The following is a 25,611-nucleotide window of genomic DNA, read 5'->3' as shown; positions in this document are numbered from 1 at the left end:
AGCCGATGCGCCAACAACTACCAAATCAAAAAAAAAAAAAAAAAAAAACCTATCCTTATGCGAGTAAACAGGAAGTTTTAAATTATATTTTTTAATATATACTAGTAAGTCACTAGGACGGAGTAAGTCAAATGTCTTATACATAAGACACTTGTCGAAACGCACTGATCGATATCTAATCTAATATATAATAGTGTAAGAAAACTATATAAAAAGTAAAATTGTGTGGATGTTGAGTGAATGAAAATTATTAATTGCATGCATGCTCTATCTTAGCCTCTTCACTGGAAAGACTGATGGCTATGCAGGCCCTCAGAGGCCTCATGGTTATCCAAGCTGACATCATGCTGTAGCTTTTCCTAGCTGGCATGGTGTGGGATGCTGATATTAGGGTAATCCCCAGGCCAGTGTGGGACAGCTGCAAAATGCATACTTCACCATAAGAATCTTTCCCTATGTTCTTTTATTCCTACCACCTGGTATGGTTGAGTCTTTCCCCTTCCCCCACCCTGGGTGGCCTCTATCCCCTTTTGCGTGGTGGCTTACCCCACCACCCAGGGGTCTCCTTACTGTCTCCTCTTGCAAATCAGGCGAGTGCGTCAACTGTTGCCCCCCTCCCCTCTGTTCTCTCTCCCTCTTCCTATTTCCCCATTATCTCCTTTCTAATTTTTTTGGTATCTCCTTGGATGCCTAGGCTACACCAGGATTCACCCTGCCAGAGCTTTCTTCTCCTAATGTGTCCTGGCCTGCCTTCCTGGGGCAGTGATGGAAACTGGGGATGTTAGTGGCGCTCCTCAGGCCCCAGGCTAAGTGGCCAGAGGAACAACACAACCCACACTAATACTTCACGACACACATACCCTGGCCTTATGCAGCGTATTGTATTCTACACAGTGAAAACGCGGAGTTGGGAAAACCCCCAGTGCCGCCAGGCAAGTCACCATGATCGGTATCTAATCAGGAAATGACCTATGCAATTATTTACCTGTGCATTTGTAGTGAGTGGAATTCTCAAGGCAGAATAAATATCACAATGTAATTTGTTATATAGGTCATTTAGGGAACCGCCTTTTGCTTTTGGTTTCATAATGCGTGAGGAATATTGTATCCCAAAGAGCAGGGCTAAAATAGTACTTTTTAAATATTTACAAAGTATATAAATATTTACAGAATACTAAATTACTGTATTTACAAATACACAATATTCATTAATATACAAAAAAGTTACAATGGAACATCAATTGGTAGACAATGAATCACGTGCACGAGGTTGGTGAATGTTATGGAGGCAGTTGTCAATAATTAATTGTATTTGTAGTGACGTAATTGCCTCGCTCTCTTCTCCCGTTGGCTCGAATAAATATCACTAGTAGGAAAACTTTTTTTTTTTTTTTATGTATAGAGACAAGTATACTCAGGGGTGCAGCAAGGAAAACAAAGCACAGCATTTAATCTTACATTTGCCCTGTTTTCACTCAACTATCTTGCACACTGATGGGATCTCAACACCCTGAACAGCAGTTGTTGTTTTTTTCTCCTCACGGATCTCAAGCACTTCTTTGGCCAGCGCACAGTTTACACACATTGCAAAAACATTCACGCCACAGTTACAAGGGAGTGTTTTTATTTTATTATTATTATATACACATAGTGAAAACAGAAATAGGAGGTTCTGATGTACTCCCTCACACAATATTCAATCACAACAGCACTCTGAGTATAAACAGTCCACACTAATTTTTGCAGGTTAAGAACACCATTTATTGTCATACTTCGGGGTCCCACAGCGAGGGGTAATCCTCGCCTGTGCAAGTCCCTTTCACACATTCACTCATGTTCGCTTCTCCTGTATAATCATACCTGGCTAGTCACTAGGAAAAGACTGGAGACTGGAATCCGAGAGAAGGGAGCAGTGGGGAAAAGGTTGGAATTTATTGCTAAGAGTGGGTTACCGTATTTATCAGGACTGGGAAATTACGTCGTATAATTGATGTTGGGGTTATTTTTAATAACCTTATCAACAATGAATTGATAAGTTACAAATATCAATGAATTACCCGATTCATAATACTATTGGTTTATATTGCTATAAAAGACTATTTTCCTGAATTATCTACTTTTATAAAGTGTCAGTTAAAAAAAAAAAAAACTGAAACAGTTAGAATATCTGTGAAAATAGGTTTACTTCGTTGGACCACCAGTCCATTCTAGGAAACAGTATGTGGTCCGTTCTAGGCAAAAAAGCGCTATCCTTTATTCACCATTCTGACGTAGAGTAGTCAGAAAATAAAGAAATTGGGCAGTAATTTGAGGAAGTTCGACTCTTGATGAGTATAAGTCAATTATAGATTCAGAAATTATCGCGAAAATTGAAAGCCTTCAAATAAGATAAAACATAAAAAACACCCTTTTAAATTGTAACTTCGCACTACTTGCTCGATGAAGACGAAATTATTGTGGCAGACTCTACTGTATAACAATTCCTAGTTATATGCCAGCACAAAAGTAAATTTTATTTTTAACTGAGTGGTCCATCGTAGGCGCTGGTCCAATTCAGGAAACCTGTGGTGAATTCGTGTGAAATTAAAGCACACCTTTTATTTTATAAATAAAAGGTAGGCTGCATATTTTATAAATATGCAGCCTACCTTTATTTTATAAATATGCAGCGTTCCTTTATGTAATAGCTAGAGGCTTTTAGATAAGTTAATTTTATTTTAAATTAATATTATAATTAAACAACCCATGTTTAGTCTCTAGAGCAAAGTTTCCGGCACCCCCCTCCACCCATACTTCTCCTTCAACCCATGCACGGTACTAAGTAGTATAGGTTTTGATACCTTTCGTGTTTGGGGTTTTCATAAAAAAAAAAAAAAATTAAGTTTATTAATTAAATTCATTTGTCTAATGTTTAATTCTGTCCACTGAGACGGAGCATTTTTCAACACCGTGACCATCTTATCGGGACAAACCTTTCATACTATTTTCTTCCCTGGAACCTCTTCTCTCCCCCCCCCCGCCATCTCACAAAAAAGGCAACCAACTACAGAATTTACAGACATAATGCACACACAAGCGGGCCCATTTGTAGTGTTCTTTACAGTCCCTGCCCCTTTATCTATCCACACTGTGTTTTAGAAAGCTGAATGACTCTCCTTACAGTATTGTAACATTAAGCAGTTTCAACTCAGTAATTGAAAGGTTGCTAGCTCCAATGAGGAAGCAGTACTCTAATCCCACTCGGAAACAACAGAACCAGCTTTTAGAGCTAGACTCCTGCGAGCGTTTTTATGACCTTGGTTAATTTACTGAGTCCATTGTTAAGACAAATTACTTGACGCGTAGTTACTGATTAATGAGCCCCTTATTTACACAGACGTCAATGTTTGTTCACCAGGAATAAAACTGTGCTTTATATTTTAAAGTGGCCTTACAAACACTTTTCTTGCAAGGACGACGTTTTAATTCTGGACAGTGTGCGGGCCCGCCATTAAATTGAACTGTGGGATGCTGATACAAATGATCCATTACAGATAATGACAAAGAAATTTACAATATCACTGTTTTCTCTTTTGTTAAGACAAAGTAAAACCCATCTCATTCGTGTATCTCGACATTCTCGTGCTATATTTTATTTTTATATATATATAAATAAAGGTAGAAGTAATAAATCTATTGAAACGTGCGAAGATGGAGGCTTAATTACAATGTCAAAACTAGTACAAGTATCAGATAAGGGTGGGATAATTTGGATATAGGCCCAAAAAAAACGGGAGGTGAGAAAATTAATCTGATGCTAGCTAAAAATAAACATCGATACATAATCATGTATTTCATGAGGGGGGGGGGGGGTCTACACTTGATCGTGTATCAAAACTGCGTTTCTATACTCTTCCATATATGTGGAAGAAAAGGAAATATAAAAATAAGTGAAAGCAAAGAGGATGACAAAGCATCAGAACTTCCAAAATATGGACAAGGTAGTCTCAACGCAGTATATGTTTTAAAACAAACTAGATTAATAAAATTAAAATAAGTGCTTAGTGTACCTTAGATGCAGGAATAGGTGGCTATAAGTGAGAATTCGCAAATGGCGCGATTTAGAAAAATTTTTATATAAGAATGTAAAACTAAAAGATAATACAAGCAAATGGTATTGGGCAAGGGAATGAAGCGAGGAAAGGGAGAGATGAAAGTATAGAAACTTCATATTTCAGGTATCTATCTTGTACTCTATTTGTAACTATCGACTTTTTCGGATTATGAATTTTCGGCTCTTTTTTTTTTTTTTTCGACATTTTTACAAAATTCTTACATCGCAAGCATTAGTAAAGGCATATGATGCAAGAAAGCTTATACAGCATCAGCCAAAAAAATAAATTCGAGGAGCTTAATATATTTAAGCTGTCAACTTCTACAACAATAGATGAAAGTTTATTCCAGCAATCAACTTGCCCACTGGCTAAAGTCAAATTTTCGCATATCTATTCTACAACTTTCTTTCCTCAATTTAAATTTGTCCCCTCAGACGATTAATCTAGGCAAGAGGAAGAATCCTATTAGCATTGAGCTTGTTCAAACCATTCAAGGCCTTATTCACCTCAATCAGATCACCTCGCAGGTGTCAGATATTGTAATTTGAAGAACTTAAGCTCTTTCTTCATAAGAGCAACTCTTGGTTCCATTCATTAATCTTGTTGCCCTTCTCTGTACTCGTTCCAGCAGCTAAAATGAGGCCTCCAGAGGCCTCATTTTAGCTGCTAGAAAAATTCGTGTATGTCATTGACGACAAGACATCGAGCTACTCTTGCTGACTGTCTGCTCTGCTCAGAAAACTTTTTATCTGACTGCACAATTATCCCCAGGTACTTTTCATTCTCTACCACCCTCAGTGTAGTACCACCCAATTTGTTACTCTGGGGTTACTGCTACCCATATGTAGTACTTTACATTTTTCAATGTTAAACTTAAGTTGTCACCTCTCAGCCCATCTGCTCAACTTTTTCTAGATCCCTTGCAGTAGCGTACTATCATTAATGTCATTAACAACCCTGCCAACCTTTGTGTAGTCTGTCAACTTAGACATTAAGCTTGATATACTTTCATCAATATCATTAATAAACACAGAAAACAATGGACCCAACACGTAGTCCGTAGGGACTCCACTAATAGCATTAGTCCAGAAAGAGCAGTGTCCATTGATTACCACGCAACTATCCCTTTATCCATAGCAGCAATTTGCCCTTAATGCCATACTGCTCCAATTTGTACAGGTTTCCCATGTGCAACAGTATCAATCTTTCCTAAGATCCAAGTATATGATATCAAAACGATTTTTTGCATCAAGTTGCTTTGTAGCTACATCATAGTATCTAATCAAATTGGTCAAACAAGACTTCCCGTTAACAAACCCATGCTGTGTCCGAACTATAACTGAAGTGTTATCCAGATGATCCTGCAGTACTTCTTTAATCAGTGCCTCCATTAATTTCCCCCGAACAGAAGTTAAACTAATAGCTCTGTAATTACTTGTCACCCTTTTGGTTCTCCTTTGTGAATTAGGGTCACATTTGCACATCTCCAGTCCAACAGGACTCCAAGTCCAAGGAAGCTCTCATAATTATGGCTAAGGGTTTATTTCCTTTGCTGCCTCCTTTAATATAACAGGATAGATCCTATCCACCCCAGTGCCTTCCTTATGTTTAACTTCAACAATCATTTAGCTCACTGCCATGATTTTATAAACCCCTGGCATTCCCCTCCCTGAATAACTGCTCGTGTATGAGGAGTTATTCAGGTCTGATATTTCTCTCTCTCCTTTCTAAAAGGATGGGACTTGACGATCCCAGCTCGCCCGAGTATCCTCTAATATTATTTTCTCAGATTTTTCTTTCTACTTTTTTATCGTTCGTAAAGCTATTAGTGCAATACGAGAGCGATACGAACGTTCCTACTGTCCTTTACCTCTCTCCCTATCTTTGTCTTTTTCATCTACACTTGTATTCCCTCCCTTTCTTAGCTTCATTCTCTTGCCTCGTACAATTTGCTTGCATTATCTTCTAATTTAAAATTTTTTTACAGATTTTTCTAAATTAGCCATTTGCTAATTCACACTTATAGTCACCTATTACTGCATCTAAGTTACACTGTAAGCACTTATTTTAATTTTATTTTTTTTACTCATTTCTTATGTTTTTCAACATACACTGCGTTACTACCTTGACCATATTTTTGTGGAAGTTCTGCATTTGCCCTCTTATTTGCTTTTGCTTATTTTAAAATTTCCTTTTCTTGCACAGATATGGATAAGTATAAAAACGCAAGTTTTCGATACTTGATTAGTGTAGTCCCCTGATGAAATACCTGATTATGTATCAGTGTTTAGTTTTAGTTAGCATCAAATTTTTAGTGTCCACAGTCTAACGAAGAACCCTTATGTCACTCGGTTGTCCCTGTCCGTCCGTCCGTCTGCCACAGTATTGTATCTCTGGAACCACTGAACCTATTGACTTTAAATTTTGCATCGATTTCTACATGTGGGCCAACATAACGCCATATTGATGGTTGTTAACAAAAATTTGTCTAAGAAATGGGGGAGGGTAAATGTGGGGGAACAAATGTTGTCGACAACCTATAGCTTATTATACACCGTTGGAAAGAGCTCAACGAGTAGGTTTAAAATAATTTTGAAATGTTTTTTAAATTAAAAATGGCTGCGCCAGACAGGAAAATGAGTAATTTTCGTGTCCCCCACTTCTATTTTCGTCGCTAATGGAGCTAAAAGTTTAAAAATCACATCTGCTATGCATTATTCGATGCTTATCAAGGGAAAACTATTCCAATTGAAATCTATCATTTACTTTGTGTTTAAAATTAAAAAAAAGTATTGCCCTTCGATAGCGCACTTTGTACTAAGTAACTCTCCTTTTGACAAAGGTTGCTAAATAGTTAATAATTCTACAAAGGTCATTTATAAATTTTGCGACAAGAAGTATTTTGACAATTTTCAAAGCTGGAGTTGTCCCGGCAAAGAGGTACTCAAAGAGCCACTGTTGAGGCGGTGGTGGGGAGGCGCCTGCGCGGAGTCTTGCACGGTCCTCACCTGCCAGTCGCTTCTCCCCCAAGACTTTAATCGCTTCTCCCACCCTTGTCATCCACAACTGCAAAGACTTGAATAGACGTTTTTCGTTAGTTCCTTAGTTTTAGGCCAAGCCTGGGTACTGGAATTTAATTTTTTTTTTTTTTTTTTTGTTACCGTGAAGCTCTATTTGAGATACTACACTAACGACCATTCGTGACTGCGGACCCTTCATCCTGAGTGCCTGGCACTCAGTTGACCGATTTAACTGTTGAGTTAAGTTTAACTGTTAAGTTGACTCACTATTCTTTTTAGTTTTGGCATTTTGTGTAATTTAAGCCAACATCTTCGAACTTTTCAATAGATTTATTACTTCTACCTCATGTACATAAACTTTTGTATCCCATGCTGCTTTGCGCGCTGAGGTAAAACTGTCATTATTTTATTTTTATCTCAAATTTTACCCCAGGGGCTCGCATCTGGTGAGTATGGGCTTGGCACACCCAGCGTCCTAAGCTGGATTCTCTCTCTCTCTCTCTCTCGCGCGCGCGCGCGCGCATTTCTTTAAAGATTCCCTAATTAAGTATTCGCCCTCCCTGTGACAACTGCCCATTTGATAGAAGCCATATAGCGCATTAAACTGAGTCTCCTAGAATGTTTTAAAATACAAGAGAATAATTTAGTGTTTTAGTGAAATTTGTAGCACATTCAGGCAACCACTTTCTCCAGGCCCTTTTTAATCAAATTAATTCGTACGTTTTGCTGAGTCCGATTGTTTTCATCTCATAAATCGAGAGTAGTAAAATGGATCAATTTCAATTTCTGCATTGAAATTTTCCCTGCACTCCTATAGCATTCCAGCTGTTTTCCCTGTGATGCGGTCCTGGATTTTGTTGTCCTTTTAAGACAACTTCTAGAATTCCTTTTTTTCCCCTCTCTCCATTTTTGTGGAGGGAGTCTGGGTTCCGATTACAGTGAAAGTAGCATTTTCAGACATCGGTCTAGTACCGTCTTTCTAACTATCTTTTTTTCTTAATACTGATTACAACAGAAAATGCGTTGAATTTAACATAGTTAATGTCTAAATTTAAAGAATATATAGTAAAATTTTCGTTTATTTCTATATATTTTAGCACTTTGTTTTTCACTTGAGGCCCAGTGCCGCATGGCTCACCCTATGAAACGGCTGTATATAATGTATCTGCTCTGTAGGACTGTTGATCAAACATGCTGTATTTTCTAACCTTATTTCTGTTTGTTATATATTCTCTTATTTCTTAAATACTTCTCTTAATATTTACTAAAAGAATAAATTTTTATAGGGGCAAAGGAAAACTTTGAAATTTATGACTTCGATGGAGAAGGCAAAATTGACTGCAAGTATCTTGGAGATCTTTTACGATCGCTGGACCTGCGTCCCACCATTGCACTTATTGAGAAAAATGGGGGTACAAAAAAGAAAGGTAGGGTTCTTTTTTAAAAAAAATATATTATTGATTATTTTCTCGATGTTTATCTCGTACTCTTAATTATACAATGTTTTATCAAAACGTTCTGTGAATGATTTAATAATTCTTCAACACAAAGCGGTTGCTAAATGATTCTCAACTGGGACTTACGATATATTGAGCATGTGTACTTCAAGCTTTAACTCTTGTTACACTCCAGTCTAGAAGAAAACTGCTTTGAGTCACTTATTTGTCGAGTGTACTGAAAATAATTTTAAAAACGTGCATTTTGATCGACAGAAACACTCGTGTCGCACTCGCCTTATTCTTCGGATTTGGCACCATGCAATGGCTATTCCCAACATTAAAGTAAAACTGGGCCAATTCAAGAAATCCAATGATTTCTTGAATTGGGTGGGCACAATGGAACAAGCGTGTGGTTGCAAAAGGAAATTATATTGGAGAATATTAACATTTCATCATTGAATGAAATTTAATTTTTTGCAGCATTCACCAAACTATCTTTTTCATGAAAAATAGTATGATATCTGTATTAGTTATCTTTATTGGTCTTATTCTGAAAGGGCAAATCTTATTTGTACAAGTGACTCCTTGTGGTATATAGAAAATCAAAACTAATAGTTAGTTACTTTTGTTTTAGTGGACACACTTTTTGAACATTCATTAAACATCTAATGGAGAATAATCAAGACAGGATCCATGGTGTGACTGCAGTTAACTGCAGTCACACCATGGATTTGTTCAGCAATCTTATCTGATCAATCTGATTGTATACTATGACACAGTAACAAAGGAACCGGATAAAAAAATTGACATCAAATACTTAGATTTCAAGAAAGCTTTTGATACTGTTGCACATAGAAGACTACTGTACAAATTGGAGTACTGTGACATTAACAGCAAGTTGCTGCTATGGATAAAGGGATGGTTCAGTGGGAGAATACAGTGGTTATCAATGCTGTGCTGCTCTTATAAGCAGAGTTTCAATGCTGAGCCCTTGTTTTGTATATTTATTGAAGGTATATCAGGCTTAATGTCTAAGTTTGTAGATGATATGAATGTAGAGTAGTTAATTACAATAATCAGGGTATGCTACTGTAACAAGTTCTGGCATATTCAGCGGATGGGCTGAGAAGTGACAATTCAAGTCTAATATTGACAAATGCAAGGTACTTCATATGGAGAGCAGTAATCCCAGATTAACACACCAGCTTGTGGTACTATTCTCAGGGTGGTGGAGAATTAGACCTGGAAGTAATTGTACAGTCAGATATAAAGTCCTTTGAGCAGCACAGACAGGCTACCAGGACAGCTCATGAAGTTTTGTCAATGATATACAGGAACTTTGCTAGCAGGGACAAGGTGTTTGTCCGATTGTACAGGGCAATGGTTAGGCTGCTTGAGTACTGCATACAGGTCTGGAAGCCTTATTTTAGGCTCTGTTGCAGAGAAGGGCATTGAGAATTTGAGGGATTAAAAAAGTGCTCTTACCAAGAAAAAGGCTTCAGTTGCAGCTGGAGACTATGCACAGGCAAGGTGATCTGACAGAGGTTGTGTAAGGCCTTGAAGGATTGAGTAAGTTTAATGCCGATGGAATCTTTCCTCTTGCTCAGACTATACACATGAGGGGCATTCAAAAATTGAGGAAGGATGATTGCAGATCAGATGTGTGGAAATTTGCTTTCAGCCAGAAGGTTGTTGGTTATTAGAACAAAATGCCCATCTGGTGTTGTAGAGGTTGCCAGTTTGAATAAATTTATAGAATAAATACAAAATGTTAGCAGTATAGACAGGTGAAGTGGGAAGAAATGCTGTTTGTTTATTTATTATTATTACTTTTTTTTTGCATAATTTCCCACTGCTTCCAATATGAACAATATATAAATAAAAAAACCTTGCTACCCCAATTCAACCAACTGAATACAATCAAAAGTAGTGTAGTCATGAGATTTATCTGATCTCTTAACCTCACTAGTGGGACTTTTGATTGTGGGGTACTTAAGAACATACCTGAAATAGTCTGAGTGTGACTCTTTCACCAGAAAAACCCAAAGTATATCGTGCATTTCATGTCATTGTGAACAATGCACTGAACGCTGGTGGATTTATTGGCAACTTTAGTGTAAATTACTACACCAACAAATTTGAATTTAAGAGAAAGTGTGTATACATTTCTTAGGAACACCTTAAATGTGAATTAAAAAAAATGTATAAACTGTTACCCCCTCGGATCCTCAATTTTCGAAAATACCGTTCTGCACCTAGCATACTCACGATACATCCACATTTATCAGTAAATTTAAATCTGCAATATGTGTTAAATTTTGTTGGAGAGAAATAAGCGTATTGAGTTATACACTGTTGTGCAAAACTTAAGGACAAACACTATTTCTAAAAGTTGCAACCACAAATTCAAACGAAACAGCATGTGGCCGTTCAGTAGAAAGCTGGTGCACATGCAAAAATTTGAATTGTGATGAGAGGCTAACAAACAAAAACAGCAGTTGTGTAAATTACCGAATGGTGAGCACGATTGTTAGACGTTTAATTGGTTTCATACAGTGCTACAGACAACGAAATGGCCAGTAGACAACATCTGGTTGACTTTATCTGGGGTCGAATAATTGGGAAGCTTCAAGTTCGAAGTGCGAGGGGTGTGGCTGCTGAGTTCGTTATTGCCCATAGCATCGTCTCACGTGGGTGGTCGGCCTTCAGAACTGGTACAACTGTTCGAAGGACCAGTGGTGGTCGTCTACAAAAAACAACGCCCAATGATGACCGCTATATACTCCTACAGGCCAAGAGGGACCGACACCAGACAGCGGGATCCATTGCAAACCAACTGCACACCACGCAGGATATCGCGGTTTACTGTGGCCAGGCAACTCCACAAAGGTGGACTGTTTGCCCGACGGACTGTACGCTGTGTTCCTTTAAACCCTGCCCATTGGAGACACGTTTACAATGGTGCATCGAATACAAGGACTGGACAACAGCGCAATGGGGTAAGGTACTCTTTAATGATGAGAATAGATTGTCTCAGCAGCGATTCTGGCGAGAGGTTGGCACATTGTATCACCCTGTAAACATCACTGAAAAGGATCGATATGGCGGTCGAGGTGTTCTTGTCTGGGGAAGCGTTATCCTAGATTGACATGCACAACTCCAGATACTGGAAGGCGGTACTGTAAATGGTGCACGCTACTGTAGTGAGGTAATCCTTCCCCATGTGCGTCTGTTCCGAGGTGCGATTGGCCCCGAGCTCGTGCTTATGGATGATAACGCCACACCCCATCGCACTGCAAGTGTTGATATGCTTTCAGAAAGTGAGGACATTGTTTGTATGGATTGACCTACCCGTTCCACCGATCTAAATCCTATCGAACACATGGGACGCTCTGGGAGATGCCTAGTGGCACGTCCACATCCACCAGAAAATGTTCACCTGCTGAAGATGGCGCTGACAGAGGAATGGATGATGTTACCGCAAGAACTTATGAACAACATTGTTCTAAGTATGGACAGGCAGTGCAAAGCCTGCATCGACATTGGGTGTGGCCATATCTCCTACTGAGGACAGCCTCTTTGTTCCTTCTTTGGCAGTGATGCATCTGTATCACGGCAGCCAGTGCTATGTTGACATTTTTGAATAAAGTCCTTATGTACCGTTTTGTTTCCTTCATTTCTGTACCTCACGAGGTTCCTTTGGTATGCTTTTCCCATATCCAGGCCACTCCTATGAGAAGCTACAGGTGAAAACCTGATGGTCCTTAAGTTTTGCACACCCGTGTAGTTATGAGAATGCTTCTGCTTCTAAAATGCAGGTTATTATTAAATAAAACGCTTCTGAACTGTATTTGTTAAAAACTGTTACAAGGGATTTTTACAGATTTTAATATTTGTTTTTTATTAACTTTAAATTTTAGTTTCAGTTTTGCCTTTATACTTTAAAATTTAAGTTTAAAATTGTTATACTTTCAATTATTGATAATACTAACTTATTTGCTATCTTTGTTGTTGAAATCAGTTCAATGAATATATACAGGGTATCTCAAATATTGGCACAAACGTTTAGGGGAGGTAGGTAACATCTAAAGGAATGTGAATCGCACAGGAACCCATAACCGGAAATGTCACGGGAAAGTAGTAGCAGAGGCACAAGAAGCAGAAATGACACAAGACAGTAATTAGTGGCAAACATTTATTTGACATAATATTAACAATGGGAGTACGAGATGGATGCATTTCATGATGTTACAACAGATGCTCGAAGGTTCCACTATGAGACGCGATGACACCGACGCAGCATGGTTTGGCGGACATGGTCGAACACACCTGGAGTTTCTTTGACAGTAGCAGCAGCGCAGACAAGTCTCGCCACGAAATTCATTTCCGTCTCCACAGGCGATTCATACACGATAGATTTGAGGGCCCCCACAGAAAGAAATCGAGGCTCGATAAATCAGGTGAGCGTGGGGGCCAGGCAATGGGTCCACCATAGGCAATCCAACGCCTGTTCAAATGGTCACGAATACACCTTCCATAATGGGCAGGTGCCCCGTCATGTTGAAACGAAATGTTGCGTCCCACATTTGCTGGAACGTCAAGTAACCCTGGTAGAACTTGTTCAAGAAAGATCCGATATTTGGCGGAGTTCATGTTCCGCTAAATATCAGATTTAGGGATGGTAACAGGTAGGGGCCAACTAAGCAGTCACCGACCATACCTGCCCACACATTTATTGCAAAGCGATGTGCCACATGGGGGTGCACACCGTGTGGGTTGTCGTGAGCCCACACATGAGCATTGTGCTGATTGAAGCTTTCCCGAGTGAAATAAGCCTCATCCGTGACCAAAACATAGGCTGGAAAATTCAAATCTTGAACACTTTATTGGAGAAACCACTGCGCAAAAGCCACATGTGCAAGATTATCTTGGGGGAGCAGTAACTGAACCCTTTGGAGATGAAAGGGGTGTAAGGAATCGTTGTGCCAGACACGCTGTACACTGCAACAAGACACTCCTAAGGCAGAGGCAACGGCACGTGTGCTGGTAGTAGGATTATTCTGGACGGCATTCAACACACTTTCTTCCATGGCGGGAGTTCACGTCAAACGTGGTCTGCCCGCACTACTCCTGTTACCTCTAAATGAATAATCGCACAAATTTTGATGCACACGTGCAAACAAACGGTGGTCCGGTACATGTCTGTCTGGGAAGCGTTCTCCATAAATTCGTTGAGCAGCTTGTCTATTGCTCTCTGCTAATCCATAACTAGGTGCATGTCTGCCAGTTCACAGTTCGTATATCGATGCATGCTCTGCGTGCGGCGGCTGCTGCTTGAATGAGTAAACCAGAAATTTTTCCTCTCGCGAACTGATGAACAGCGCCGTCTACAGACTTACGGTGACGTTTCCGGTTATGGGTTTCTATGCGATTCACATTCCTTTAGATGTTGCCTACCTCCCCTAAACGTTTGTACCAATATTTTTGAGACACCCTGTAGAATAACACATCCTTACAATAGAGAAAGGAACCGATTCAGATGTTATTGAACATTTTTTCATTTGCCTGCAGAGGTCATATTCCCACTGTATACAGCAATTTCGGAAGCAATTGATATTCTTGAAAGGGCCTAAATACTCTTTTGATGACCTCACCACCAGGTGCATTGCCCATTGCCCATTCAGCAAAAGGGCATCCATGGAGTTTGGGAACTAGGCACCTTAGAGGAGATAGATTTGGGGCGTATAAGGCTCTGATAAGGAAAACTAAATGAATGAGAAACTTTCACTGTCCTAAATTCTAGAAATAGGGACCATAAATTCAAATTATGGGGAAGAGGCTTAGACTGGACTGCAGGAATTTTCTTTTAGCTAGAGTTAATTACAGTATTATGTTTCCAACATGGCTGGTTGAGGTTGATAGCTTGGAATTCAAAGTCAGCTAGATAGATATCTACTTGAGGAAAACGTCAAGTAGGTAGTTTATTTTAGAATTATATTGTTACCTGATATTACAAGTGACATTGGAAGAGAACTTCTATGGAATTTCTACACATGGAAATCTCCCGATCATAAAACAAGGAATGAGACTGATTATATCCTTATGCAGCGAAGGTGGCGATTGTGTGACAATTGATGGAACGTAAAATCTAAACATATTTCATACCTTTCGCTGGAGGGCGAGATTTCTACCTCCAGCACTTTTCTGCTGGCAGGAAAAATTGCTTTTTTTAGTATGTTTATTCTTGTGGGTGAAACATTTCCTGAAGATGCAACTTGGAGTAGTGATCCTTCATTGTACGTTAAATTCGCAGCATCTGTTAATTTTAGCTTCCATTTCTTTTAGTTTACTAAGAATTGTGGCATTCCCTTCTTGGAGTTCACGGAGCATTTTATAGATAGCAAGAATGATTGGGTTTACGGCTGCCCGCAATACTCAAGTAGATTTCTTTTGGATATGTTTCTTTTTATTATGCATCTAGCGGTGCTTCAGCAAGGAAAGGCAATGATTAGTCTTTAGGATAAATTTCACTGCCAAAGACTTAAAGCAGTGACGAATCAATAAGTTGTGGAGGATCCAAGTTATGAATGGGCTCAGTCTGAACAGCTTGCTGATCTTTCTGGAGATCAAGATCTCCCTTTCTGCAAGCACTTGGTGCAATGCATATTTGTCCATTTTACACCGATCACAAATTTTCTTTTTATTCAAACGTTTAATATCTACTGAACTGCATCGATTACAAATAACGCACTGGATTGTGTAATTATCTTTTCTTTCAGAGAAGCGGGTTTGCATGGCCGAAGTTGCCTTCTGCTCTGTCCTTTTTGTTACTGTAGGATTTTTTTTCCATGCTGGTTTAGTCACTAATTTTTTTTTCTCTGTGGTGTTCGTCTCAAATCAGCTGGTACGTTGCCAGCGAAAACCTGTAGAGCATCAGCAAATAAGCTATTCTCCAAGCGCTGGTTATCATCAAAGAGCAAATCTGTGTTGATAAATGATTTTTGATTACCACATTAGTCACCCTTGTGTGCTGAACTCCTGAAGCTAAGTTCTAATAGGAATGAAACGCATTCACATAACACTTAACACCTTTTTATACCCAATTCAATTTTATGGAAACCATCAAGGAGAGGAATCTGCTCACTTTGTCACAACTCCTTTGTGGTCGAATGGATTCACCTGACATCTGGGAAGTGACGACAAACGCTTGGGCCACCGAACGAACCCGGTGCAGTGCAACATCTTATCTTAGTTCTTCACTACAAAACCTCCAATACCTAGGATCAGTGTTTCAGGAAACTCCCTGGGAATTGATGCTTCAGCCTTCTGCAGCTCATAGCGCTACAGACAGGACACCCTGAAAGCCTATAAACTAGAGCTATTGACTGTTCCACTCTCAAAGTTATGAAACTTCAATGTCTGTTAGCCTACTTGTAAATTCAATGTGTTTTCCTATCTTTTAAATTCAATCAATGTAATCGCCTTGAATATTTATGATGTACACCCTTCTAGCTGAACCAGGATGTTCTGGGGTGCCCACTGATGTGGAATTATTAATGTTAATAATATTAACGTGTCGACTCCCCTGGATTGGGGATCGTTTTAGAGTAGAATAATGACCTCATGAACATCCATGTTTGTGTGCTTCCAGATGTAAAATGTTAATTGTCTGACGGCACTAGGGGTTCCCTCATCTCCGTGTTGTGTACTCTGTTTTTGTGACAACTGTGTGGAGGCCAGAGATTTAAAAGTGTGGGGAGTGTCGTGTAAGGTAAGGTATATTGATGTCATGCGCCACCAGGGTTTCCCCTGTCTCCACATTGCTTTCATTGTGGGTGTACCAGTTTGCTGGGAATGCCAGAGATTTAAAAGTGTGTGGGTATTGTACATGTGTAATGTCATGTACCATTGTTCATCTGGTCATTTAGCCGCTGGACCCCTGCTGGAGCCCAACGTTGCCTCACCTTTGCCCCGTGGAGGCAGACCAGGAACCCAGTAGACTTAGTTACTCTGGTAGGTCCTGCCGCTTAGTTTCCTGAGATTTCGGCGGCTAGGACCTACATAAAAAAAATCATGTATGTGTATATACACATGTATATACTCATTTCACTTGTCTGCATACACCATACATTGTATGCCTATACACACCACTGGGGGGTTTGATATTATGTAGATGGATAGGCCGAGACTGGGCGAAGATTTTTTGAGTGTTGTTAAATTTAGTGTGTGGGGCATTCGTGTTGTATATAGATAGAGTAGGAGGGGAGACAAGACTTGGGGTGAAGATAGAAATATGGGAGCAATAGAGGAGATGCCCCCAGTTGGTCAGTGAGGCATGCCCATGCCTCACCAGAGAGGAAAGGGGGGAGTTCGGCGAGGGGCGACAAGGAGTCTCCGCCCCACCGTGGTAGGGTTGGAAAGGAATCGAGTCAGGTGCTCGATTCTGGTCCCCAACGAGTCTTGATGGCAGCGAAGCTGCATGGTACAGGTCCGTGTGGCCCTTTTGCAGATTCAGGGTTCAGTCAGTTGCAGAGTTGTAGACCATGTCCTTTTATTCTCGTTGGAGGTATGGAATTTATTGTGGGAATAGTAGCTTGTCCCATTTAGTTTCCGTTTGTGTTGTTATTTGGTTGTTGGGCTAGTGTGGCTCTGCGTCTGTTAAACAGTTTCTGTGCAAATTCGGTGAATGCCATATATGGTCCTTTATCGTCCAGAATGAATTGCTCCCGGTCCTTGGGTGAATGTTGTAGTCTTGTCACCAGCTGGCAGCGGATGTCGTCGTATTGGTGGCAGTCATACATTACGTGCGACCAAGTTTCGGGAACACCACAAGTGCAATTTGGATTTTCAATTATTCCCAGAGTTTGGCATTTAAGGCACCATGTCCTGTGAGTAGGTACGTCACAAACAAACCAGGTGCGTACCAGGTTGGTATTTTAGGTTGGAATTTATATTTGGAAAGAATTTATTTGTTATCTGACCTTTGATGGAGACATCCCATCGTCCCATAGCCTGCAGCAAGTGGGTCTGGAGTCTTCTTTTTTCAGCAATGCAGTTATTCCCTGGATCTCCGTTGAAGTCAAGGTGTGTACAAGCATTGCCTTTAGCGAGCTCATGGAGGATGCCTCTCCTCACCACCTCTAGGTCTAAGGGGAGGGTTCCTGCGATGACTTGTAGAGCGTGTGCTCACTGTGCTGCAGGTGCAAGTAGCAGTGAGTAGCATGATTCTATGTATGGAATCAAATATTCTAAGGTTTGCAGCTGTGCTGGCCTTTTTGTACCAGGCACCAGCTGCGTATGTTGCGATTGGTAAGAAGGCTGCTTTATAATAAAACATCGTTCTCTGTTTCAATCCCCAGTCTCTTCGGGCAATTCTGTTTATTAAGGTAGTGCAGTTTCTTATTTTTCTTCTTACATAATTTAGGTGCGGTTTGAAGGATAAGCGGATATCCAAATGACGCCCAGGTATTTGAGCTCTGTGCTGAGCCTTATTGTCTTGTAGTGTTATGTTCCGTTTCTCTGACCATTTAGCCGTTGGTCCCCTATTGGGCCCAACGTTGCCCACACTTGGCCCCGTGGAGGCAGGCCCTGCCACCTAGTTTACTGAGATTTCAGTAGCTAAGGCCTATGTAAAAATAATAATAAATAAAAAAATAATAATGCAACACGCGGCGATTTTCAGGGTAAGACGCTAAAGAGATTATTACAAATGCCAAAAGGGAATGCGTGACTTGATTTGAACAATTAAAATTTTGGTAGTGTTGGGCATACACTATTATATTTAGTCAGAGTGGGGAGGGGACTGAAGGCTGGGGAAGTCAGAAATATGGGGTCAATAGGGAAACGACCCGAGAGGTCAGTGGGGCATGCCCATGCCCCACCAGGAGGAAAAGAGGGGTGGGCGAGGGGGAGAGTAAAACAGCAGAGCCGTTCCCCTCTCTCCCCTGCCCAGGAAGTGGAGTAAAAGCCCTGTGCAAGTGAGCACAGGTGTAAGATCGCCTTATGGCATTGGCATCAAAGCTGCGTGTCGTCACAGTAGTTGAAGTGTCCAAGCCATGAAAGTTCGTCATTCCTGGGACAGTTCCGACCTGTCTAGTAGTTAGTATATCCATTTTTGTGCAGGCGATGCACGAGCGGGTATCCTCACATGCGTCATTCATATTTCCGCATCTCTATCAGGTAAGTCGTTGTGCCAAGAGTCCGCAAGGTCCCTCCTTATTGAAGTTTCTTATATTCAGAAGTTGTTTTGCGCTGGAGGGGTAAGTAGCTCTTGCACAAGTTTCTCCTTATTATTGTGGTTCCCTGTGAACAGCAATTTGTTTTGTGCCGGGTAAACAACTCCTGCGCGAATTTGGCTAGTGTCTTGTACTCTTCGCATGAATCTAGTAGGTGTGACGCGAGATGTCTTGGGAAGTACGTGGTTGCTGTCCTAAGTCTGCAGCTTAGGTCATCATAGTTGGTACATTCATACGTTATGTGTGTCCAGGTTTCTAGCTCCCCACAGGAGCAACGTGGGCCTCTAGGATCCTGAAAGATGCTAATTTCGTGTTGAACGCTCCGTGACCTATCAGCAAATAGGTTCTGAAGCGACCAGGTTGAAACCAGGGTGGGGGCTTGGGGTACACCCTGTCTATGGTGGGCAGAAATTTCTCTGTAATTTCGCCTTTGGTTATGGCAGTCCATCGATCCTGCCATACCTGCTGTAAGTGCCTTTGTAGTCTGATTTTTTTCTTTTTGATTCGCAGCTGTGTTTACTGTAAAGCCAAGGAAGGTGCAGGGTTGTCCTTTTGCAATGCTGTGAATGATGCCGCAGCGAATAGCCTCTAAGTCCAGGAGAGGGCCCCGTTAATACCTGTAGGGTGGGAGTGATGGTGGTACAGCAGGCACGGGGAATGGTTAGCAGTACTGTCCGTTGAGTCGCGTCCAGTGTCCGTCGATTTACGGCGGTTACAGCTTTTTGAAACCAGGCTGGACAGGCGTAGGTCATTGCTGGTAGGAAGGTTGTTTTTATAATACAGTGACAGGGTGCGTTTGTTGGGCCCCCAATCTCGTCTTGTGATTCTGGCCACTAGTGAAGAGTATTTCCTAATCTTTGCCTGATGTATGTCAGATGGTACTGGAATGATAGTTTAGAGTCAAGTATAAGGCTGAGGTGTTTTAGTTGGTCCACTAGTTTGATAGTCTTATTTTCCACTTTGATTTGTGGTGGCCTGCATAGATCTAGTGTTCCTTTGAGCAAAATCGAGGAAGTTTTGGTCGGTGATATCTTCAGTAGATTAGTCTTGTGTCCACTCCTGAAGTATCCTCAGGCCTGGTTTGCCTTGTCCTCCAGTTGGCCCTGCTGTCTGCAGCGACCGTCAAGATTAAGTCATCCGCGAAGGCCTGGGAGTGGACTTCGCCCATGAACTCATCAGGGATCATGTGCCACAGGAGTGGGCCAAGAACAGAGCCCTGGGGGCAGCCCATGTGAACCGGTCGATCTACTTTCCCGGTGTGATGACGCTTATTATTCTCTGTGAAAGATGATTTGATAGTCTCGTAGAGGTTTTCTGGCACGTGGGCCCGCCGTAGTCTCGCCAGGATGCTCGGCCACCAAATGGTGTCGAATGCCCCCAGCAAAATCAATTGATATGACAAGAAAGTATTTGCTGCTGCATAAGGTTGCGGTGGGTCATGTGCAGTGTTATGCACATGACTCACCCTAATGGGCCATGACGTTGCCCACACCTCGCCACATGGAGATTAGCCGGGTTTACCAGTGAGTCAATTATACTCTGGCAGGTCCTGCCACTTTCCTGGGATTTTAGTGGCTAGGATCTAAAATAAAATTGGAACGAGCGTGGTTAATTTTAGTTCAGTTATATTAAAGCGCTAATATGGGGTTTGACTCTGAAGGCCTGTTTCTGAAGTGCCTAAAAGGTCGGGCGAAATTTTTTGATGTATTTTAAATTTGGACGTGTAGGGCTATGCGCTGTGCAAGAGAAAGTGCTGGGAGGGGAGAGTGAAGGCTGGGGGGTGAAATAGGAAGAAGAGGGTCGATAGGGTAGGTGAACCCCTATTATTCAGTGAGGCATGCCCATGCCCCACCAGAGAGAAGGAATGGTGTGGCAGAGGAGACAGCGAGCCGTCACCTTCCCCTGCCGGGGGTGGGAGAAAAAGGTTGCACTGCACAAAAGTGCAGAGCCTTGAGCCAATATGGCTCCGTCAAGGCGATAACTTGGAGTTTCTATGCAGTATGAGATCTTCCTCAGTCTTCTGTCATTTCAGTCTTTAGTATCCAGGTTTGTCCTCCTCAGCTATGAACACTGGTCAGGTCCGTTGTCCAGTCAGTTATCAATGGCTGTGGTTCTCTTTATCATGGAAAGATCCGCATCTGTCTCCATTGGGTTATTCTTGCGTTCGCTAGGTATTAGATATCAGTAGGTGAGCAGGTTCCTGAGGTAGGTTCTCCCTGAGTCCTCTCCACGCGTGTTCTTTCATTTTTTTCTGTTTCTTCTGTCGATGGCTATCAGTGTCTTATGCCTAGCAAATAGTTTTTGTGCATATTAGCGCCCTATATTCCTGTAGTGAGTCCAGTAGATGCAATTCCAGGTTCTTGGGGAGGTACTGTATCGCGGTAGTGTATCTGGATGGTTGAAATGACTTCCCCCCCCCTGGGAAGTTTATTCGTGATTATCTTGTATACCACTTCCCAGGGTTAGGTGTTCCCTGTTGTGCTGATTATGTTGTGCAAAGTCTTCCAGGCCTTGCGTTTGCTCTTAACGATCGCATTTGTGTACCTGTTTCTGGCTTCTGTATCTTTCCCTTAAAGTTTAACCTCATGGGTCCGTTGGAACTGTTTTCTTCTCTTAATAGTTTCCCGTCTGAGCTGTTGGTTTGCTTCCAGGTGTCTGTAGCGACGTGGTAAGTGGAGAGTTAATCTTGATGACCACAAGGTCTGGATTCCTGATAATGATGGAAGCATAGCAGCCGCCGGCAGAAACCTGTATTTTTTGGTGCATGAAGATACCCAGCGACCTTGCCTCTAGAGCAGTACGGCTCTTAAAGGAGAAGAGGATCAGTGTCATGTTTCTCCATAACTTGGTAGAGTTGACTTGCCGCTGAATAATCTTTCTGTTCATTGACTTGTGCAATGTGAAAACTCAAGGTTGGTTAAGCCGTTGACTATTCATTGCTGATGGCCTGTCTTATTATCAGCTGCTCTGCTATAGATTGGGAAAGCTTCATGAAGGACCGAATGGTTGGATGGTTTGTTGGCAAATTTGCAGTTGCCACATTCAGGAGTGAGACTTGTTTGGACAAGTCTCACTTGTCCAAACAAGTGAGCAATGTCCACAAGCTTCTTGCAGATGCAGTGGGAGGAAATATATCCATATCCCAGACAGTTGAAGCACTTCACTACCGGCACGAAATATCTGAACCTGTGTGCTCCATCCCACCAAGATCCTGGAAATATAGCACCCGTCTGATCGCAGGAGACACCTCAATGATCCGGTTATGTGTTTTCAGCTCTGGACTTGGTGGAAAATAACACTTTAACCCTGCTGTACAGTCTCTTTAGCATTAGCATTAGTAGAGGCATTTGATGCAAGAAAGCAAGCTTATGCAGCATCAGCCAAAAAAAAAAAAAAAACCACTTCCACTTCACCCCTCTGTTCGTTCAAAATACCTGTCCAGCTGAGCCTTAAACTTATTTAGGCTATCAACCTCCACCACAAGGGATGGCAGTCTGTTCCACCAACCAACCACCCGCTGGCTAAAGGCAAATTTCCGCACGTCTATCCTACATCTGTCTTTCCTCAATTTGAATTTATGCCCTCTCAGGTGATTTTTCTGAGCTAGAGGAAGAATCCCATCAGCATTGAGCATGCTTAAACCATTCAAGGCTTTATACACCTCTATCAGATCACCTCGCTGGTGCCTAGTCTCCAGACACTGTAATTTGCAAAACTTAAGCCTTTCTTCGTAAGAGCACCCCTTTGTTCCATTCACTAATCTTGTTGCCCTTCTCTGTACTCGTTCCAGCAGCTCTACATCCTTCTTGAAATGAGGCCTCCAGACCTGTATACAGTACTCTAGGTGTGGCCTGACCATTGCCTTATACAATAGAATAATCACCTCCTTATCCCTGCTGGAAAAATTCCTGTATATCATTGACAATACTCCATGAGCTACTCTTGCACCCGTCTGCACTGCTCAGAGAACTTCATATCTGCCTGCACAATCACCCCCAAGTCCCTTTCATTCTCTACCACTGTCAGTGTAGTACCACAGAGTTGATACGTTGCTCTGGGGTTGCTGTTTCCCATGTGTAGTACTTTACATTTGTCAATGTTAAATTTCATTTGCCACCTCTCAGCCCATCTGCTCAACCTTTCCAGATCCTGTTGCAGCAGCATAGTGTCAGTAGTGTCCTTGACAACCCTGCCAACCTTTGTATCATCTGCAAACTTGGACATTAAGCTTGATATACCATCATCAATATCATTTATAAATACAGAAAACAATGAGGGACTCCACTAATAACATTAGTCCACGATGAGCAGTGTCCATTGATTACCACTCTCTTCCTGCTCAAGGTAATCTGCTAAGTTCCTAGTGTGACCTTTAAGAAGGTACTGCTTAGATATAGCACTGTCGACATCAAAGATTAACAATGAAAGACTTACTTCAGCAGAAAGACCCAACTCCGCGAACACTATCACATCTACTTGTCTGCTTCATCCTTCGATTCTGTCTCGACTACAATGCCCTTATCTCTGATAGTACGGTGGTTCTTTATTCTGACTCTTTCCAGGGATGACAAGACCCGATTTCACTTCCTCGCTGTTATTGAGAGCTGTTTTGCCTAGCTTTTATAAGGACAATGTGCATCTGGCTTTTCGGGGGGGGGGGGGGGGGGTGCTGGTTGCTTCAGGAGTAGGAGATTGTTATTTGGTTTTTAGGAGCATTAGCAACTAAGGTCATATTGCTCTGGGGATATGCGGTGGTCATTCCCTGACCTTTCCGTATTTGGTGGTCACGGGCTCGAACCCTGGTCTAATCAAGAAGCGTATGCTACGCATTGCCGCTCCTGGCTACGAAGGCGCCGGAGTAGGAGATGATAGACAAGATTTCTCAATGCTCAGTATAGAGCTCTTGGTTGATAATAGCTGTGGCTTGTTGCCCTCTGCAGGTTTAGACAAACTGACATAAGATGGAAAACTGTCATTGGCGAGGGCAGTTTCGACCTTGCGGCGAAGGCGAAGAATCATTTCCGGTAGGAATCTTGCTGGGATGGCAGAGAGTCCCCAGCTCCGAGATGCAGGACATGAGCTTTTTCTTGGGAGTTGTAGGTTTAATGGCTTTCCTGAGAAGTTTCCTAATCGTGGGTTTTTCTTTGAAGCATCCATGAGGGAATCAGCTGCAAGTCCCCTCAGGGGCCTCTCGGGCTTCCTAACCGTCCATGGAAGCAACGGGTAATTGCGCGTACAAGTGGGAATCGTCATTTCAATCTTCCTAAGTTTTCTTAGGATCTTAGCAGTGCCAGGGCCTGGGGGCACTCGTCACTAGGATCATCAGGCTGGTCCACATCAAGGAAGACGCAGGGATTGCTGTCAAGTGGAATTTGTTGGTAGTCACTAGTTTCCGAAGTGTTGATTGAAGCGTAGTCAGTTTCTTAGATTTTTTTCCTTGGGGGGTGAAGGGGATAAATTATCCACTGAGCATAGTTCATCAGCAGACTGTCCTTCCCTGCAACATTTGAGATGACCTTGATTGGAAACTTCTTTTGTTCTCTAGGTTGGACATGTTTCCTATCAGGGGGTGAAAGTCCTCGCAGAAATGTTCTCAAGTCTATCCGCCTCACTGAAACGAATCCAACGATGTGTGTGAATCGCATTTTCCTACAAATGTGAGCAGAGATAACAACCATCTGAGGAAAGGGGAAAACTTTGGAATGGAAGGGAAACAGTGCCAATGAAAAGTTCAGTTACACATGGGAAAATCAAAGGTTTCCGGATGCGTTCAGTACGATGATGACCTTCAAATTACGAAACCGGTATTCAGAAAAGTTCACTATCCCCATAGAGTAATATGGTATAATGTTCAGTGTTAAAAAAAAACCAGCGAAGCCGTGATGAAATAACCATCTGCAGTCATTCACAGGGAAATCCTAACCCTGGAAGCACTCAAGGAGGGACACCCTTTCCCAATTAGTATTGTTTTTGAGCATTTTGAGAAAAGCATTGTCGCTGTTTAACATTCTAAGCAGAAAGTAAGTCACAGCCCAATGCCCCCAGGACGGACAAACCTAGTCAAGGTCATGCTGGAAAAACAGCACGAAAAAATCAGATTCTCGAAGAACATGGTGGTATTTGGTATGTTGAGGGTCTAGCGGCTCCTGGGATTTCTCTGTATCGAGTGACAGTACCCTGTCAAGCCAGAGATTTAAAGTGTGTGGATCGTGTATAGTTCAGTCTGTTGTGCCCATTGTTCATCCGGCTTATTGGCCATCGGGCCCCTGATGGGACCCGACGTCGTGCATACCGCGCCACGAGGAGGCTAGCCAGGTGTTACCAGTAAGGAATCTGTACTCTGGCAGGTCCTGCCACCTACTTTCCTCAGATTTCAGTGCTAGGACCTAAAAAAATTGCTTTAATCGCTGTTGATGCTTTTGTTTGGTCATAGAGATTTGCTTTAAGAGCGAGAATTGATTGTACGCTGGATGAGTTATTTTTGGCCATAAAGGGTCGGCAAGCAATTTTGGTGTAGTTACAATTTTGACATGTGGGGTATGTGCGCTGTGAAGGTATACCGATTTGGGTGGGGAGAAGGAAGGAAGGCTGGAACGTAGAAGAACATGATTGTATAACTTGATCCACTAGAAACGATTATAGATTGGAGAATTCTTCAAATAAGTAGAAGCGATGTGCGCGTGTCTACACTCACATGCGCTGTCAACTTCTTCCAACAAATCATAGTTTCTTTTAAAGAAACTGCGGTAGGGATGCTCCTGTTAATCTCCCAGCAGACCAGTAGGCCTGTTTAAATTATTGTCAATTATTCCTGCTCAATACA

The 25,611-nt window shown here is 41.7% G+C and overlaps 1 protein-coding gene across 1 annotated transcript in view; it reads left to right on the top strand.

The window, feature by feature from the left end:
• The window catches only part of LOC150084513 (myosin light chain 1-like), a 51,422-nt gene that overhangs the window by 5,643 nt on the left and 20,168 nt on the right, over positions 1 to 25,611 (top strand). Inside the window, exon 3 of the mRNA XM_090376195.1 lies at positions 8,401 to 8,541. Coding sequence (XP_090232321.1) covers positions 8,401 to 8,541 — 141 coding nt within the window. The remainder of the gene's footprint in view (positions 1 to 8,400; positions 8,542 to 25,611) is intronic.

This window comes from Mastigoproctus giganteus, chromosome 6, assembly GCF_048544385.1.
Source record: "Mastigoproctus giganteus isolate SK-2022 chromosome 6, ASM4854438v1, whole genome shotgun sequence".
In the NCBI taxonomy this organism is placed as follows: Eukaryota; Metazoa; Arthropoda; class Arachnida; order Uropygi; family Thelyphonidae; genus Mastigoproctus; species Mastigoproctus giganteus.
The sequence above is the reverse complement of the archived record's forward strand: the minus strand, read 5'-3'. Positions and strand labels throughout refer to the sequence as shown.